Here is an 18,017-nt window from a genome sequence, read left to right as displayed (position 1 = left end):
TTCTGGGGGTGGAAGACAGAAACCTGCTGTGTTTTCCCGGCTGCCGGGGTTCTGAGAAATCCATGAGCTCCCTGCTCCTGTGCAACCGCTGCTCCCATGGGGAAAGGGACCCCAGCTGCCTCCGTGCCACCAGGCCATCCGTTCTGTTTGGGGATTAAGCTCTGAGGATGCTCCTCAGGGACCACCCCTTTGGTCCCCACCCGGTCACCAGCTGTGTGATGCTGGGGCGCCCTGCTGCAGAGGGTGCACCCAGGGTGGCCTCTTGGCTGCTCTGTGAACTGTAGAGAGAGTTCATGTCCCCTGGTCACTTAGCCGCCGAGGGTCCCCTCCGAGAGCACAGCTGTGGTGGGCCCAGGGGCTGCAGGGAGAGAAGCAGTTTCCTGCTGGGATGGAGCCCAGGCTAGGACCAGGGCCCCTCCCGCGGGCGCTTTACGTTTCAAACAGGAGCTCCCCGGCACGGGCCTCTCACCGGGCAAACGTTTGGGACCCTGGCCCGTTCCCTGGACCTCAGGCCGTTCTGCCGGCGCGTTTGCTGAGTGCCTACTGTGTGCCAAGCGGAAAAGTGGTCTCAGAGCCTTGATGCGGTGCCCTGGCCCGTGGCCTGCACCGTGGCCAGACGTGGTCGGCCACGCAGCAGCCAGGGTGCCCAGCCGGAAGCAGCAGCTTCCCCAGGCCCCCCTGCAGCGCCAGCGGTTAGCTCGGATCGCTTTCGGCCTGAACAAAAAGCTTCTGTCTTTCCTGTAAAGCGAACCTCTGTCGGCAGGGCCGGAGTCCAGGGTGGGCCTGGGTTTAACCGTTGCTCTCCCAGCAGATGGCTGTGAAATGGGTCAGGCCCATTCAGAGCCTTGATTTGCTGAGCTGCACGATGGGAATACCACCGCCCCCTCCTGTCAACCGCCGAGTGGATTAACGCCATGGATTCCTTAGACCCGCTCGTGGTGCCAGCTGCCACGACCACCCCCACCCCCAGCCTCTGCATTCGTGGGCGTCTGCTGCCAGCCAGGCACACGGGCAGGTGCTGGGCGGGTGCTGCCCCACGAGTGCCAGGTGCCTGCTGCGTGCACGGGCAGGCTGATCCCAGAAGGGGTGCACAGACCAGCCCCATAGGGTCCCACAGAGCCAGGGGCCACGCCCGCCCACCTTCTCTCCCCTCCCTTCCCTTTCTCCGTGCTTTCCTCCCTCTACGTTGCTTTTGTGAGTGGACGTGGACGTGGGGCAGTGCATGCTGGGCTGCCCCCAGGTGTAAGGGAAAACACAATCCAGGACCTTTAGTGCTTCTGTATTTTTCTTTTTAAGACTTATTTATTAGGCCGGCGCCACGGCTCAACAGGCTAATCCTCCGCCTTGAGGCATCGGCACACTGGGTTCTAGTCCCAGTCTGGGCGCCGGATTCTGTCCCGGTTGCCCCTCTTCCAGGCCAGCTCTCTGCTGTGGCCTGGGAGTGCAGTGGAGGATGGCCCAAGTGCTTGGGCCCTGCACCCCATGGGAGACCAGGAGAAGCACCTGGCTCCTGCCATTGGATCAGCGCGATGCGCCAGCCGCAGTGCGCCAGCCGCGGCGGCCATTGGAGGGTGAACCAACGGCAAAGGAAGACCTTTCTCTCTGTCTCTCTCTCTCTCTCTCTCTCTCTCTCTCTCTCTCTCTCACTCTCTCACTGTCCACTCTGCCTGTCAAAAAAAAAAAAGACTTATTTATTAGAGTTACAGAGAGAGGAAGACACAGAGACAGAGACAGAGAGAGAGAGAGAGATCCTCCATCTGCTGGCTCTCTCTCCAAATGACCACAACAGCTGGGCCTGGGCTGGGGGAAGCCAGGAGCCAGGAGATTCATCCGGGTCCCCCATGAGGGTGCAGGGGCCCAAATACTTGGACCATCTTCTGTTGCTTGTCCCAGGCCATTAGCAGGGAGCTGGAGTGGAAGTGGAGCAGCCGGGACTCGAACCAGCGCCCATATGGGATGCCGGCATCACAGGCAGCCGCTTTACCCGCTGTGCCACAGCGCCAGCCCCAGCTCCAGCTCTTCTATCTTTTTAAAAACATGGTATCTGCAAACCTTCGGTTCTGTTTCTCTAAAAGATGACTTTAAGAACTCTTTTCCCTGATACCATTCGCACACCTAAAAACGGAGAAGTCTTTCCTACCACACTCCAGTGTTCAGATTTTCCATTGCGCCCTGAACCGGTCAGCGTGACCCTGAGCCCAGGGAGGGCGCAGAGGCTGGGACCGATCCAGGCTGCTCCGGGTCTCCGTGCGGTGCCGGGCGCTTCCTGGCCGAGAAAGCAGCCATCGGTCCTGCGGGCTCTGCCCTCCCCTCCTCTGGCTGCCGCAGGGTCGTCACCTACCATCCTGCCCTGCTATCTCCTGTGCACTGGTGCTCCACAGGGCGCAGCTCGGATGCCTTGGCGGCCCTCGGGGGCAGCTTGTCTCTCCCCCGTGACGGTCCCTGCCATGGCGCTCGGTGCCTGGACGTTGGGACGTATCCTCTTTTCCACCGAGAGTGGCTGCTGCCTGGCATTCTGTGTGTGTCCCTTCCTTGTCTTCCTGGTTCAGCGCGGAGTTCATTCCCAGTGAGTTCCGCGTGCCCAAGAGGTTGACGGGAGCAGAGCCTCTCCGTGCGTCACGGTGGCCACTGCTGTGATTCCTCCCTGTTCTCTGCTGTGTGACGTCACATGTAGGGCACACCCGTCCCTCCGGCGGCGGTGACGTCTGGGGGTGACAGTGCTGCCTGGAACATTGTCTCCTGGTATGGGCACACAGGAGACGCGCGCTGCTCACGTTCCCTTCCGTGGACGCCACCAAGTTTCCTGAGCAGTGGTCGCCAGCCACGCGCCCGTCAGCGAGGCGTCCTCACGTTTGATGCTGTCAGATGGGCGGCTTGTTTGTTAGCTGGTGGGTACGAACTAGGAACTTCCAGAAAAAGAAAAATGGTTTCATCGAAAGGTGGCGACAGAGGGAGAGACAGAGAAGTCTTCCATCTACTGTTTCTCTCCCCAGTGCCCACGATAGCCAGGGCTGGGCCACACAGAAACCCGGAGCCTGGAACTCCATCTGGGTCTCCCACATGCGTGACGGGAACCCCGTTCTTGGGCTGTCATCCACTGCCTTCCCAGGCACATTGGCTGGAGCTGGATCGGAAGTGGAGCAGCCGGGACTCGAACCTGTGCCCGTATGGGATGCTAGCCCTGCCAGCAGTGGCCTAACCAGCTACACCACAATGCTGGCTCCTGAAGAGAAACTTTTCATTGTAGTTAAATTTATTTCCTGAAGGTGAGGGGTTTTCGAGCGTGGTTTAGGATGTGGCCATTCAAATGTGCCACCCAGCTGGCAGCATCCGTGTCCCCAGGATGGAGCTCGTGAGACGTGTAGATTGCCTGGTCTCGCCCAGACCTGCTCTATCATGGACGCTGGGTGTGGGGCCCCACACCTGCTTTTCCACCCTCCGGGGGTCCTGGGCTCCCTCCAGCTGGAAGCACTGGTTTTGGAAAGCGCTATCCTCCCCGTGTCGGAGCAAGGTTCTTCGCTGCTGTCTTCCTGCACACCCAGTGTGTCAACTTCCGCAGACTCTGGTCCCGGGCTCAGCATTCTCTGTGTGGCGGCCAGCCGGCTGTCCCCCGCCATCCCACGGGAAGTCCACCCTCTCCCCACCAGCCTGGGCTCCACAGTTTTCCATAGTAGCGTGGTCTCTTCCAGCGCTTCTGTTCCACAAGCTGCCAGTCTGTGTTCAGCCGATGATGCGCTGTCGCTTTTAAATTGGCACACGATGATGGCGTGCGTCTCTGGGGCATCACACAGGCTGTCTTGGTGACAGTGGCTTTGTGGAAAGGCCCAGTGTCTGGCAGGTTCAGACACAGCTTGCTGTTGGGAGTGTCTTGGCTGTTTCCCCATGGCTTTCTCACACACGTTAGAGCGTGCTCAGCAGGCTCCACAGAACTGTGTGGATTTTCCAATCCACTTCAGCTCAGATTTCTGGCTCATTCAGTCGGTGAATGGACACTGCAGTGTTATTTTTGTGAGGGTTTTCCAAAGCCTGCTCGAGGCCATCTGCCTCTCCTTGGGCTCCCCGTCACTTCCAGCCCTGCCATGTGGTCTTGGACACACCTGTAGCCCGCCCCTCCCCGCCCCCTGCAGTGTGGCAGCCTCAGCGGATGGGTGGTTGGGGCGTGCAGCAGCCAGGGCCTTGGTTGGAAGGCTGCCCTTGCCATCAGCAAGCATCTCGAGCTCCCTGGCCCATGCCGTCGTCTTGTCTGGGGCCGTTTGACAAACGATTTCTCTTTCACATTGGGCTGAGTGGTTTAATGTACCTGCCTGGGTGCCCCGGATGTGTGGGCCTCCTGGGATATGGGGCTAGGAGGAGATGGGGTGCCCGGCAGTGTCCCAGCGTGACCTCCCTCTGCCGATGACCGTGCAGCTCCAGGCTGGGACCAGGGAGGCTCCACCCCCTTCCACTCCCCCAGTTCCCCAGCAGCTTGTTCCCTGCAGCTGTCCCCTACAGGCTCGTCGCTCAGATGGGCTCCCACAGGCCTGGGGGACAAGTCGTGCGCATGGGTGGCCCCTGTCCTGGCTTCTGCGGAAAAGGAGCCAGCTGTGGAGACGCAGCGGCCACCCCGCCCCTGAGGCCCCTACGCGAGCCTGTGTCTTCTCTCGTGCCCCACAGCTGCCCCGAGATGCTTCCTCCTGCACCCCTGCCCCCAGTCTCTTCCCCTGCCCACCTCCACCCTGCCCCGCCCTGCCAGTCCAGGCCAGTGCTGTTGATTCTGACCACCCCTCAGCCTCTGTGGCCATAGGGGCTGGGAGCGAGCGGAGTGCGAGCAGAGCACCCCTTCCTCCGCCGAGCCTCCCCGTGGCCGGGCCTTCCTCGGCCCCACTGCTGCCCCCTCGGCCGCCCACCAGCCATGACCTTCCAGCCAGGGTCTCAGGCCATCTGGAGGCAGGTGGAAGCCACACCCAGGTGTGAGAATTCCTGGCTCAATGCAGTAGCTGGGGAGGGTGGGTTTCCCCCTTGCCCTCAATCACCGCTCCTCAAAGAGTCTTCTGAGCCCCCCAGCTGCCAGGCTCTGTCCTAGGCCCTGGAGAGACACAGGATCCCACAGCAGAGCTGGTCCTGGCTTCCCGGGGCTCTTACTGCCAGCAGAGGGTTGGCAGTGCTCTGTGATGGGCTTCAAGAGGCGGGCTCACGGTAGCCCAAGCCGGGCCTCCCCTCCCAGAAGAGCGAGACTGCTCCCCATGGCACCCCACAGCCCAGGGTCTCTGTCTGTCTCTGGCCCGCAGAGGCCGAGCCCCTGGGGACCCCAGCCCATGCTTGTCGCTGTGCTGGTGAGGCAGCATGGGAAGTGCTGTGTAGAGGCTCGGGGCCGGCACGCGGCTCTGCAGGCACTCTGGCGTGACCTTGGCCCCTGCCACCTTTCCCTGCATGTGGCACCTCCTCCTCCCCCTCCCCCATGGCACCACGCTCTGGGGCCTCCGTGGACTTGGGGCTCTGGAAGGCATCCTTGGGGGAGGACAAGGACAAGCAGGCCGCTGGTCTGGGTGCCGGGAGGTCACTGGTGGGTGGTGAGGTCGTCTCCCAGAGGCTGGCTCGGGGCCAGCAGCTCCGCTCCACGTCGGAGCCTGGGCCCTCCTGGCTGCAAGTTGAGCTGCCCTCCCCCGTGCCCGCTCTGCCCGCACCCCGCTCCCCTCCCGATCAGCACCTCTGCCCCTCACTGGGAACCAGCCTCGGAGCCGCCGCGTTTACTCATCCCGAGAGCCGGGGACAGCTTGGGACGCGGCCTGGCACCGCGCTTTCTCGTAAACCCCAAAGCCCTGCTCAGAAGGTGGCTGCCGCCGCGCTGGCTTCCGGAGGCCTCGTTTGCAGAGAGGGTGGGTGAGTCAGAGCGCTGCTGGGCGTGGCGCCGGCCCGGCGTGGTGGGCGCAGCGAGGGCTGGGAGGGGGCCCGTCTCTGCAGGATGTGGAAAGTCCTGCCGGCAGCTCAGCTGACCTCAGCCCCACCCACTCTGAGCATGCAGAAATAGCTGCGTGGTGAAAGTGCTGGGGTGGAGGCTGGCCTGACCTGACATCGGCGCAGCCCGGAGCTGCACGGCCTCTGGGCGCTGTGGGTGCTGGCCTAGGACCCCATCGTCACCACCAAAGAGCAGCAGCAGCTGCAAACACGGGTGTCCTCCGTGATACCAGCGAGGAAACGGAGGCCCAAGGACACAGAGCAGTCTGGGTTCACTCGATGAACCTCACGGCCAGAGCGCCGCCGCGTGCCCAGCCCTGCTGGAGGCACCTGGTACAGGCTGGTCGCCGATTCCCTCGGACACCTGAACTCAGTGACAGCTGTTGCCCACCTTTGATGGACAAGGGGTGCAGTGGACACGGCCCCACATGGGAGCCCCCTGCTGCTCTGCTTGGCCCCCACCCGCAGGGGCTGGCTTTGTGAGCTCTGCCGGGAGCTGAGGACCCAGGCGGGAGTTGGGGATTGAGATGTGGAGAAAGAAGCCCCCCCCCCCCCACCAGCCTGGAGTCGGACTGCAGAGGGCGGAGGTGGGCCCAGCTGGCTGTGGGATACTGGGCAGCTCACTTAGCTGTGACAGTGTCACTGGCAGGTGCCTCCCACACGGGCATAGACTGGGACCCACGAGAGAAATGTCATGGGCAACACAGTGCCTTGAGGGTCTTAGCTCAGGCCACAGACAGAACAGCATAGGCCGAGGTCTCCCCTAGTGCTGGAGGCTGCGGGCAAGAGCAGGTGCCAGTGCCGTCAGCCTTGGGAGGGCCATTTGCAGTAGCAGGTGGCCGCCTGCTCGCCGTCCTGGTATGAGAGCACTTGGCCTGGTGTCCGCTCCCCGGAGGGCACCGATCCCATCCTGAGGCCCCCTCCCCATGCCGTCACAATGTGGGGTACTGTTTCAGGGTACGGACCGGGGCACAGTTTGGTCGACAGCAAGGACTGTCACGGGAAGAGTCGACCACGTGATAGGTCACTGTCCCTTAGGGACACCTGGTGCAGTGTCACACGAGTGCTCCTTGCCGGTCAACCCCCGCGGCCTTTCGTCCTGGGCCTGCAGTGCCCGCCTGTGGCTGCCACAGGGAGGGGTTTGTCCAATCCCCGCAGCGTCTCTCCAGGCAGGCGGCGGCTTCTCCTGCCGTGAGTCCGAGGTGTGACTCAAACCTTTTCTGGGAAATTCATGACTTAGAGTACAAAAGCCACATCAGGGGGTGTCACAGGGGACCAGGGAGCTGCGCATAAGTGGGGCTTCGTTAGCCCGTGGGGGTCCTGAACCAGGGGCTGTGCTGGGAGCTGAGGGAAGACACGGAATGCGCCGGAAGGTAATTGACGGGTGGGGGAGTTGGCGACTGGGCCGGGAGACCCAGCACACACCCAGACAGCAGGTGCCCAGCTGGGGTTCCAAGGGAAGGCTGCGGGAAGCCAGGCCGGAAGTTCTGTGACCCGAGGGAAGGATGGGAAGCTCGTGCCCCTGCAGGTCTCACCTGCCTCCCGCGGCTGGCCCAGCCCTTGTCTGCGGCGAGGCGGGGATCCGCGGCCTCAGCTGTCAGGAGAGATGCGGCTCCAGCCTCCCACCTTCCAGCCTCCAGGGAGAGCGGCAGCTTCTCAAGCAATTAGTTATTTACTTTATCATCTCATTTGTGGTCACAGGCCGACTTGTGGGTTTGGCTTACTGTTTCTTTCCTGAACCTCAGCGCGATGTAGTAACAAGTGCAGGCCTTCTGCTTTTTTTTTTTAAAAGGCAGTGAGGTTTTTTGCAGCAGCTCTTGCTGCTCAGCAGGTTTGGGGTCAAGGCTGCCATGAGCAGGCAGGACCAGGAAACCCGCTGGGGTCGGGTCGGGGTGCTTTCCTGTCTTGCCGGTGGTGGCTGTGCGCTGGCAGGAGCCAGTCTCCTCCGACTTTGCATGCTCATAGTCCTTCCTTTCAGAGCAGCTTGGCTTAGGAGAAAACCACCAATTGTTTCTTCCCGGAAGGCCTGTCGGCTTGGCCAAGCGGTGCAGGTGGGAGCATGTCCTGCCCCAGGGAGGGACCTGGCCGTCACCATGGAGGCCTTCGGCCAGTGTCCATGCTCGTCCGAGCTGGACCACCGATGCGCCCAGGTCCTCCTGGAGGTCTGGGACCCTGGCGGGCGGGATGGCGGCCGCGCTGCCATGGTCTGGAGAGGCTGCTGGTTGCCCCGGGTGCTGTCGGGGAACCGTCGGCCTGACTCAGCACATCAGAGCGCCACTTCCACTCTGGGACCCTGGGTATCCTTCAGTGCCAGGGCAGGTGGGGCGTGTTCACCCGCAGCTGTCTGGGTCTCCAGCGGTGGCCTCGTGAGTGACCCCACAGTGGGCAGCGAGCTTCAGGACAGAGGTGTCCCGTGGCTGAGGATTTGCAGGCCGCACCCGAAGGGCACAGTTCCGGGTCCTCTTTCACGCCCTCCCTGTCCCACGGCTGGGTGCTCACTCCCTGTAGGACCAGGCAGGACCAGAGGTGGTGTCCTGGTTACTAGAGTGGACCTTCCCGTCCCGTCCTGTCCCTCCCTCCCGGGGCCGGTTCTCATGATCACTGAGCTCGCTGGCCTGTCTCACCGCAGCCTTGCCCTTGGAATATCCTCACCCCCATCCCAGGGCCAAGGAGGCTGGGGTTCGGCAAGAAGCTGTGAGACCTATGCAAAGGCACTGGTGGACGGCTTTTGTTCCAGAAGCTTCCGGTGCTCCTCTGCAAGGTCACAGAGCCCCAGGGGCAGGCTACAGGTCCTTCAAGTTGGGGAACCCTTGCCACAGGCAGCTCTGCCCAGTGCCCAGGTTTGGGACTGGACAAGTCACCCTCTGGCTGCCTCTCGACCTTGAGCTGGGAGCGGGAGTCACACAGCCTCCCCCCGAGGACGGCTGTGAGGATGAAACCTGGGGAGGCGGCTGCCCTCAGCCCTGGGTGCTTCTTTGCACCCGCAAAGCACACAGAGCGAAACTCCACGAGTAAACAGGAAGCCGCGCCTCCACGCGCCGCAGGCAGAGGTCAGGTTCTTGCTGTGTGACAGTGCGGGGCTCACCGGGGGCCCCGACACTGAGCACCAGGCGGCTCGCTGGGTGGAGGTCTGCAGAAGGAACCCTGGTTCTAGGTGGACGGTGTTGAGAGCCTGGGCCCCTGGTTCCACCTGGGCTGTGACGTCAGACCGGATATGACGCTGATACTCTGCATGTTGTTCGCTCCGTGAGTGCGAACAGATAAAATGAAAAAGTCTCGGGTGCTCTTTGTCCCTGGGACAACTTAGGTTCCCGTGGGAGCGCCAGGACGGGGGCCGGGGAGCCTGCTAGTTTCCTGACACGGGCGCTGGTGTGCGCTCTGTGGCTGGAAGGAGGGGCGAGAGCGAGCAGCCCTGCGTTGCTTGCAGTGAGGACGCGGAGGCTGGTTCTGTCCGTGTTGGGCGTGGGCTGTCGGGGTAGATCCGTGTCTGAGCCCCGAGGTCAGGCCTGCTGGGATGGGGTAACGGGGAGTTTGGTGCTTGTAGGGACAGGACGGGATTTGGAGCAAAGCAAAAGGCGGGAGCCACCACGGAGCACCTGGGGTTTTGGAGCGTGGGTCTTCGCGCTCAGGGACTGGCCTGAAATGCATGGTGCCAACCGGGGCGCTGCTAGAGTCATTCCCGGAGGGTCTCTCCCTGGCCACCGAGGTTCCAGGGCGGCCACGGCACGCCCCGTAAGAAACTGAACCCCGAGACCGGTTCTGTATCCGGCACGCGCGACGCAGCATGGGATCAGGTTGTTCAAAGGGGGCGGACGAGACCGCTGTGTTGACAGCTGTCGGCGTCGCACGTAGAGGAATCTGCTGTTATTTGAAACGGGCGATGGACGATGAGCGCGTGGCTCCCGGCCTCAGGCCTGGTCCTTTCCTACTGCCGGCTGGACAGGGGCTATAAAAACAATGTTTTTGCATTGTTAGCAAAACTTCCCAGAAGGAAATGTGCAGTCTTCCGAGTGTACGTGACCGCTACGGCCAGATCTCCTGCACAGGAGGAGCCCGCAGGAAGATGGCATGGGAGGAGGTCCCCGAGGAAATTCTCTTTCTCCTGGTGGGAGCAGAAGCCAGCTTTGTTGTTTTAACCTCTGGAGCTGGCCAGGACTCCAAGCCCCTGACCCACCTGCAGCAGAGCCCCCCGGCCCAGCTCAGGGACTCACGCACACAATCCTGGTGTCCTGCTCACCCATCTTGGGGGCAGGGTGGGGGGCGGCGCTGTCTCGGGTCTCTGGTGGCTGGAGGTCACCAAGCAATGGAGGATGAGGGCAGGAGTCGGAAGCATGATAGAGATCAAAGGTGATTTTTTTTTTCTTCTCAAAAATGGTTTTGCAAATCTTTTTCAGAGCTGATAGACACACACCTTAGCTGGATACAAAACATTTTATGAAACAGAATGACTGATCTTTGATCCAAGAAATCAAAGTCGAAGGTAATTGGGATCTCTTGCTTCTCCTTTTGTCTCCCAGCTGTGTGTCTGAGTGTTTTAATTTTAGTACAAAAAAACAAAACCTCTACAATCCAAAGAGCCCGCTCTGCTCCTACGGGCCGGCTCCCTGTGGGGACATCGCTGTTTCTCCATCTGGGAGGTCGGAGCAAGGCTGGGGTGGGGCGCGGAGCGGGGGAGGCACTGGGGAATTGCATGCTCTCCGGGGCCGGCCCCGTCCCAGGCCTGCACGGGCCTGCTCCTCTGGGCTTTGTGTGTCCCGCGTGGGTGGGGGTGGTGCACAGGGCCCCAGAGTGGGCAGGGAGGTCAGAAAACCACGCCCACTCTGAAGGACACACCCCAAGCGTAGGTAACTTCCCGTCCAACCAGGGGCTTTCTCGTAGTGTGCTGCTTTTTGTAAAAAAAAGATTTCCTTGAATGGCAAAGTTGCAGAGGGAAAGATTTGCTGGTTCACTCCCGAGACAGCTGCAGTGGGCCAGGAGCCCGAACTCAGCCTGTGACGCCGGCGGCTTAACCGGCAGTGCCCCGTTGTCGTGTGTTTTTGATGACATTAATTTGCTACTCTGAAACTGAGCCTGGAGCTCTGGTTTTCTCACTGTGTGCTCAGGGGAGCCCCGCTGTGGGAGGTGGGCTGCCTGGGAAGACTGCAGGGCTCAGCTCAGCACAGGGCTCTTGGGGGATGAAGTCCTTAGAGGAACATTGAAACTCGCTCTGCGGTCCCCCGGCAGCGCCACTAGTATTGAACGGTCCCTCTGCTGGGGAAAGTGGTTTCCTTCCAGGCCCGGAAGTCCTGGACAGCACCACGCTGATGGTACAGAACTGCCAGGACTTGGCCCAGTGCATTTTCCAACAGGGATCATCAAAAGGCGAGAATCGCAGCACACACGGGCCATGTACCTACCCCGGGCTGTACTCCCAGCCTTGGGGCCTGATTGCCTCACTGTCCAAGGGGAGGCCTTTTCAATGAGCCCAGGTCAGGGCTCTGGCCTCCCCTCCCCCCCTAAAGGTCACCAGCAGGGAGGGGAGTCGCTGTCATGTGACCCCGTGAACATCCACACGGCCGCTTTGGGCTACAGACCTGCTAAGGGAGTTTGGTTGCTTTCACTGGCCTGGTCCTTCTGGAAGGCTCTTCTCCCTGGAGCTCGCGGAGATAGCTGGGGAAGACAAAGGCCAGAAGGTTGCTTAGCAAGGAAGCAGCAGGGCCCCAGGAGCACCGTGGCCTCTGCCGCGAGTCTTACGCGAGCCAGCACGGCCGCTGCTCCTGGGGAAGGCTGGCCTCGGCCCCGGGGCATCGCAGAGAGCCCGGCAGGTGCCTTCGGGTCCCCTCCTGTCCCTCCCCAAGCTTGCCAGTCTTGATAGCAAGGCGCTGTCAGCTACAGGAGAAGCAGGACTGGGCCTGGCCCCTCCCGCCTGCTGCAGGCCGAGGCATGGGGACCTCTGAGCCCCAATTCAGAAGGGAGTCAGCCCATCAGGCTGCCTAGCGGTCACGTCCAGGTTCTTGGAATGCCCCCTGCGACCCCTCAAAAGCAGGGACAGAGAACGCCCTCCTTCCACTGTCCATGGGCCCCACCTGGCCCCCAGCCTGTCTGGGTCAATAAAGTTTTATTAGAACACACCCAGGCCTGTGTGCTTATCCATCATCTGTGGCTGCTGTGACGCCTGGGAGCAGGGAAAGAGGCCACAGAGCCCCAAAGCTCAAAACTTACAGAGAACAATGGCTGCCCCCGGCTTGTCCTCCTCTTGGGCCTGCGGCCATCTTTTCTGGAACATTCCCAGAGCTGTAACAGCGCTCTCTGTATACCAGGGCTCCGCAGAGTTCACGGAAAATGTAACAGGAAACTAGGGCCTGGATTTCCAACCGTGCACCAAAGCGATGCGTCCACTCCATTGCCCGTGAGCTTTCTGAAGTCCCCTCTAAATGTCGTCTGCGTGAAGCACACGGGTTTCTCTAGACTTGTGAGAAGGGTGTGCTCTCTGTCGTCTTAACCTCTGCCCTCGTTCCTTTCCGGCCTCAGACTTCAGCGTGGGCTTAGGAAACCCCCCCACCCCCGAGGTCGCAGACACACTCACGGCCGCCTCCCCGTGGGCCCGCAGGGAGGAGAGGGCAGGAGCGCCGGGCAGACGGAACACCGGCTCAGCTGCTCTGGCCGCTCGCCGTGTAACCTCTCTGCTGTTAACCAGGTTGAGGCTGCCTCTCCGTGCCCTGACCCCCACAGGAGCCGGGATTCGGGGACCTCGGAGGAAGGGTGATGAACACCCAACTTCCTAACAAAGTCTTTTACCGGTTCGTGGCCGTTTAGTATCCAGGTTAGAATTTGAACCCAGGGCCCCTAATCCCCCTTCCTGTCTCTATTTTTCCATTGATAAAGTCTGGGTGGGGAGTAGATTATTAGGGCTGACGTGAGAACGGATGCCCTGGCATTGAACGGGACCCAGCACCCGGCTCTCGGTCAACATGAGCAGCCCCTCCCTCCCGAACGAGAGGACAAGCGCAGGGCAGCAGCCTGCCTGTCGGGGGGAGGGGTGGCGGGGGGGACAGGAGCAGAGCTGCCCGTCACCACGTGACTCGGGCCAGGCCGCATGCATTCGGCACCCGCTGCATCCCGGGCTGTGGGCATGCTTGAGAACTCAGGGCGAGGACAACGACACAGGAGGCAACCAGGGGTGTGAGAGCTGCAGGAACCACTGTGGGAAGGGGCTGAGGGTCCCAGGGGCCGGGCCAGGGGGGACCTGGGGGCTTTGCTTGAGGTGGGGCAGGTCCTGGGGAGCTGCTGGGCCCGTGGAAGGGGCAGAGGGGGGCAGAGATGGAGGGGGAGGGACAGGGCCGGGGGCAGGAGGGCCTGGTGAATGTCGTGGACTGGGTTCGGAGGGCACTTATGCCCCCTCTTCTCCCCGACACCCGAGTCTGCAACAGGAGATTAGACCCAGCTGAAGTGGCCGGGCAGACACACCACCCCTACCCTGCAACTCTCCGTACCTGGGGCCCAGGCTCGCAGCCAGGCCCTGCAGGCCTTTCTGCCGTTGAACTTTCTCCCTGCCCTCAGCCAAGAGAGCAGGCGCTGAGGTTTCCGAAAGAGAAGGCTCCCCCCCACCCCCACCCCCACCCCCACCCCGTGAGGTCCAAATGCACCGAGTGCGAGAGCCACTCCGCACTCCACCTGCAGAGACGTCACCCTGGGTGGGGGTGGGTGACAAGCCACTCGCTGGGCACCTTTCCCAACCTCCCCGCCCCCCTGTTCTGAGAAGGGAAGCGACCCCTGGGCCAGGGCTGCGGTGCCAGCGGCTCTGCCTCCGCTATTTTTGGAAAGCTGAGGCTGTGGAAAGTTTCCATCAAGGATCCACTCCTCTCGCTTCCTACACCGAGAAAACAGGAAGCCCTGCAGAATCCGGGCTTTGAAAAACGCCGCGTGAAGCCGCCCGGTTCCCGCCTGCTCCTGGCAGTCTGTGTTCAGTCCCTCTGCATACGAGCACCAACTGGCATCGGGGGGGGGGGGGGTTCCCTGGGTGTCCATGGGTACCTGGACACAGGCTGTGCCCAAGCAGCGCCGGGCCATTGAACCGAGGGACCTCTGTCTGCGTGGTCTAACTGTGTCACCCTCTCTGGCCACGTCTCTGCTGGCGGTATCTGATCCAAGCCCCTCAACAACCCGGAGGGAGGTACTGTTTACAGATAGGCCACCACCGGAGGCACAGCTCTGTCCCCAAGGCGCAGTCTTGCAGGCGGGGAAGTGACAGGTGGGATCCTAAGCATGGCTGGCTGACGCTGGAACCCAGACGCTCTGCCTCCCCTTGCGCGTGCTCTCGGAACGCACTGAGCAGCAGTGAGCTGGGCTGGACCTGCGGGCACAAAGCATGGCACCAGGTCCCAAGTAGGATGCGCTGGGTCGGCACAGCCACTGCACACGTCCCCCAGGCACGGTGCCTGCGCGCTTAGAGTCCTTGAGAAGCCCTAGAAGGTATGCGCCATTATGAGCCCCATTTTACAGGTGAGAAAACTGAGGCCCAGTGATGAAGCCACACACTCCCTGAGCGAGGGAGGTAGGAGCCCAGCCTGGCTGCTGCAGCAGCTGCCCCACTTGGGGGAACGTTAACACTCCGCCCTCACTGCCAGTTTTGCATCAAAGGCAGCAGCAGAACCAGGAAACGGGTTCATGACCTGCCTTGGGTGGGACCCCCGCAGGGTCGCCCTCCTCTCCCAGGCCGCACTGCGCAGCCCCCCATCTCGGGAACGTGCCCAGCCCGCCTCTGGGGCGATGTGGCGCTGCTGGCAACTTGCCATTTCCAAGCACAGGGAAGGAAGCTTTTCGCCGCTCGCCCCCCACGCAGCTCTGAGCGCAGACTCCAGGAGGTCGGGGGCGGGCCCCGTACACCTACCTCTAGGGGGCGCTCGGGGGGGGGGGACAAGACTCCCGGTTGTGCCCACGCCAGAGGAATTCTGTTTAAATGGACGGCGGGTCGGGCTTTGTCAGAACTGCATACGCGGGTTTCGGGGAGCCTGCTTGTGTCACCGCAGAACAGGTGTTTTCTGGGTGCTGTAGTCACGGCAGTCATTTGGCCCTTGAGAGCCTCAAGTGCATCAGATAAGATACGGGGAGTGGGGGGGGCGCGGTGGGAAGTGACTGAATCCTGCCCCCTGCCCCTGGCCCGGAGCCATTTCTGCCAGAGAGGTGCACAGGTTGCCAGTGGAATGATTTTCACTAGCAGAGCTGTTGCACAAAATACTGCCGTCCAGAAACAGAGACCCCGAAGGGGAGGCACGTGTTGTGCTACACACCGCCCGCTGCGTGAACCCAGGGAGTCCGCGTGTGCCCTAAAGGGCAGCTCCGTGAAGACTGGAGCGCGCCTGTGGGCGGCCGGCACCTCTCACGTGCCCCTCTCCTTCCTTTCTCTCCTAGTTAACGAGATTATCAGGAAGGAGTTTTCAGGACCTCCCGCCAGCGACCAGACGTAAAAGCAGCCGTCACCGCAGCGCGCCTTCCACAGCGGACCCCTCGGAGCCCTCCGCTGCCCACCCCGCGCCCTCTGCTGCCCGGCTCCCGGCCCCGGAGGCCGCCCGCGGGAGCTGGCCGCCCGCCTCTGCCGACACCAGCGCCTGCTCTTTGCATCTTCGCTTCAAATCCCCGGGAGCATCCCCGGCTGAACGTGTCGGCGTCCCAGCCAGCTGTTAAGTGCCTGCCTGCCAACCAAAGCGACGTTCGGACCGAGCGGGGCCCTGCAGCTCGCCTGCGACCTGAGTGGCTAGAGCCTGGGTTGACACGCTGGGGACAGACGGAGGCTCCAGTAAAACCCCAGCTCTCGCTTTCACGCCCCCGTGCCTCTCCCAGGGCGAGCACATTGCAGGAACACGGCCCGCGGGTCCCAAGTCCTCGATACACACACACACACACACACACACACCATGGTCCTTAGGGCTGGCCCTGTTCATGCCTCCGCGAAAGCTTTAGTCCTGAATTTCCTCCTTCCGGAACAAAACTGCCTTCCCAGCCGGGACCACCCGTTACAGCGTCTCGGGATTAAGTTATGATGTGTACAAGTTTGTTAGCTTCTTTTTTTGCTCTGCTTCGGAAAGCCGACGAAGGCGACTGGGGTGACGCCCTCCTAGCCAACTGCCCCTCAGCCCATGGGCAGCGGGCGTGTGGTTTCCGCAGACCCAGGCATGTCCCTGGTTCCCGGGAGCCAGGCCCTGGCTGAGGCCACCAGCAACCTCGTCCCCAGGGGCCCTGCCTGCCTTCTTCCTAGCAGCCAGAGAGCCGGGGTATTTTCCCCCACGCAGCTCGTGCGTGGGATTTTGAGGAATTGGCAGAAGGGCGAAAGCAATAAAAAAAAAAGTGCAAGTGTTTTTGTTAAGGAAAAAGGACCCAAGTGCTTCGTTAAGTGGATTTCCATAGAGAGAGAGAGACAGACAGACAGACAGGAGGGGCCGCTTCCCTCTCCACCACCAACCTAAGGCAGGTCAGGAAAGTTCAGTATTGGCCCCAATACTCAGTGGTCATTTTTGCTGGACTCCCCCTCCCCCTCAAGTGTTGGCGCTGCAGCCGTGTCCCCAGCAGGTGTGTCCTAATGGAAGCCACGCTACCACGGACTGAGTTCTGCACAGACCACCTGTGCGCTACGTGGAAATGCAATCCTAAATTTCACCACAAAAAAAAAAAAGTTAATCTGTGCATAGTCCCCCCCTCCATAATACACCTTTTTTTTGAAAACCTTTTGTACGTTATTTCTCCCTAGTATTTCTCGCCACTGAGCTCACTCCTGGTCCTCGAGTCTTCCTCCACTGGGGCAGTTTTTGCAAACAAAACTGAGTTCCCAGCAGGTGAATTTTCTGAGCGCAGCTGTGCTCCGAGGTCTGAATCCCACACCCTCCAGGATAAGCTGGGGCTTCCTCTCCCGTCACCTGTGGCACCCAGGAAACGCTCAGCCCGCTTCCAAAGACGCAGGGAGCTCGCTCAGCCCGCTGCCCAGGGGCCCAGGCCGGGTCTCCCAAGTCTGGCTTCCCTGCCCAGCTCACTCAGCGGTGAACCTGAGAGCTGGGCCTGTGCGCTCGCTCGTGCGTCGCCTCTGGTTACCATCTGGCATTGATTTCCCCCATGAACCGGGGCAGCTTCCGTCCCCCTGCCCCGAGCGTGGAGTTGAGAACCTCTCTCTGTCAGCACACAGAACGCCAGCGCGCAGCCAGCCAAGCGAGTCCCTGCAGGCGCGGCTCTGACCTTGGGAACTTTCTCTGCACCAGTGCTGGCTTCACCGGGGAGGAGAGCCTCCCACGTGGCAGGCGATCTGTTTGCACTTGACCTGGCTCGGGGCCGGGTCCCGCACTTGAGGGGATCGGGCCCTTCCTCTGTTATCTCAGAGTCTCACCCAAGTGCCTTCCTGCTATTGTAGCACACCGCTCAGCTCCATTGTCCTCCGGGTGCGATTTCCGTCTGTCTCCTACCCGGGTGAGCGTGTGGGGCCTGCAGCTGCCCCAGCTCCTGCACACGGACGGACGTGTGTGTCTGGGGGTGTGTCACACACCCACGGACGAACACCTCTGTTGCCACGTCGCGACGCGATAGTACAGGAAGCGCTTTCATCCCCGGCTCTACCAAAGAGCCAAGGAAAGGAAGAAGCCACAGCGCTGAGACGAACGGGTTAAGGAACGTGAAGGAGACGGCTATCAGGAAGTTGGAGGAGTTGCACATGCCAGGAGGCAGTGTTGCCGGGAGTGATTGCTCAGTTCGCGAAGAGGCCACGAGGCCGTCCACGGCGCGAGGCCGGCCATCAGGGGTCTCAGGAGAGGAGGGGTGTGTGTTGTGTGTCACACGTCCGGGAGAAGGGCTCGGTTACGTCGAGGTTTGCACTCGCAGCGTCCAAGTTCGTGTAAATAGGTAGCCCTCGGGCAGGTCTGCCACGTTGCCGAATGGAGTATATTTCCAGTCTGCAAGTCTTCCTGTATTGTACAAAAATACTGCTGCTTCGTAATATATAGCAATCCAAATTAATTAGTATCTTATTAAAATTTATTTTCTTACCTGTATTGTTTTTTTTTTTTTTTTGCTTTTTATCTATCCTCAGAATATCACACCCTTATTGGAATTAGAAAATATTTATA

At 61.2% G+C, this 18,017-nt stretch overlaps 1 protein-coding gene across 1 annotated transcript in view; it reads left to right on the top strand.

Moving 5' to 3' along the window:
- Nucleotides 1–17,764, top strand: part of NFATC2 (nuclear factor of activated T cells 2) — a 119,479-nt gene extending 101,715 nt beyond the window's left edge. Inside the window, exon 10 of the mRNA XM_062204365.1 lies at nucleotides 15,325–17,764. Coding sequence (XP_062060349.1) covers nucleotides 15,325–15,380 — 56 coding nt within the window. The 3' untranslated portion in view covers nucleotides 15,381–17,764. The remainder of the gene's footprint in view (nucleotides 1–15,324) is intronic.
- The last annotated feature ends 253 nt before the right edge of the window (nucleotides 17,765–18,017 follow it).

Source organism: Lepus europaeus, chromosome 10, assembly GCF_033115175.1.
Source record: "Lepus europaeus isolate LE1 chromosome 10, mLepTim1.pri, whole genome shotgun sequence".
Lineage (NCBI taxonomy): Eukaryota > Metazoa > Chordata > Mammalia > Lagomorpha > Leporidae > Lepus > Lepus europaeus.
This window is presented reverse-complemented; position numbering and strand designations above follow the sequence as displayed.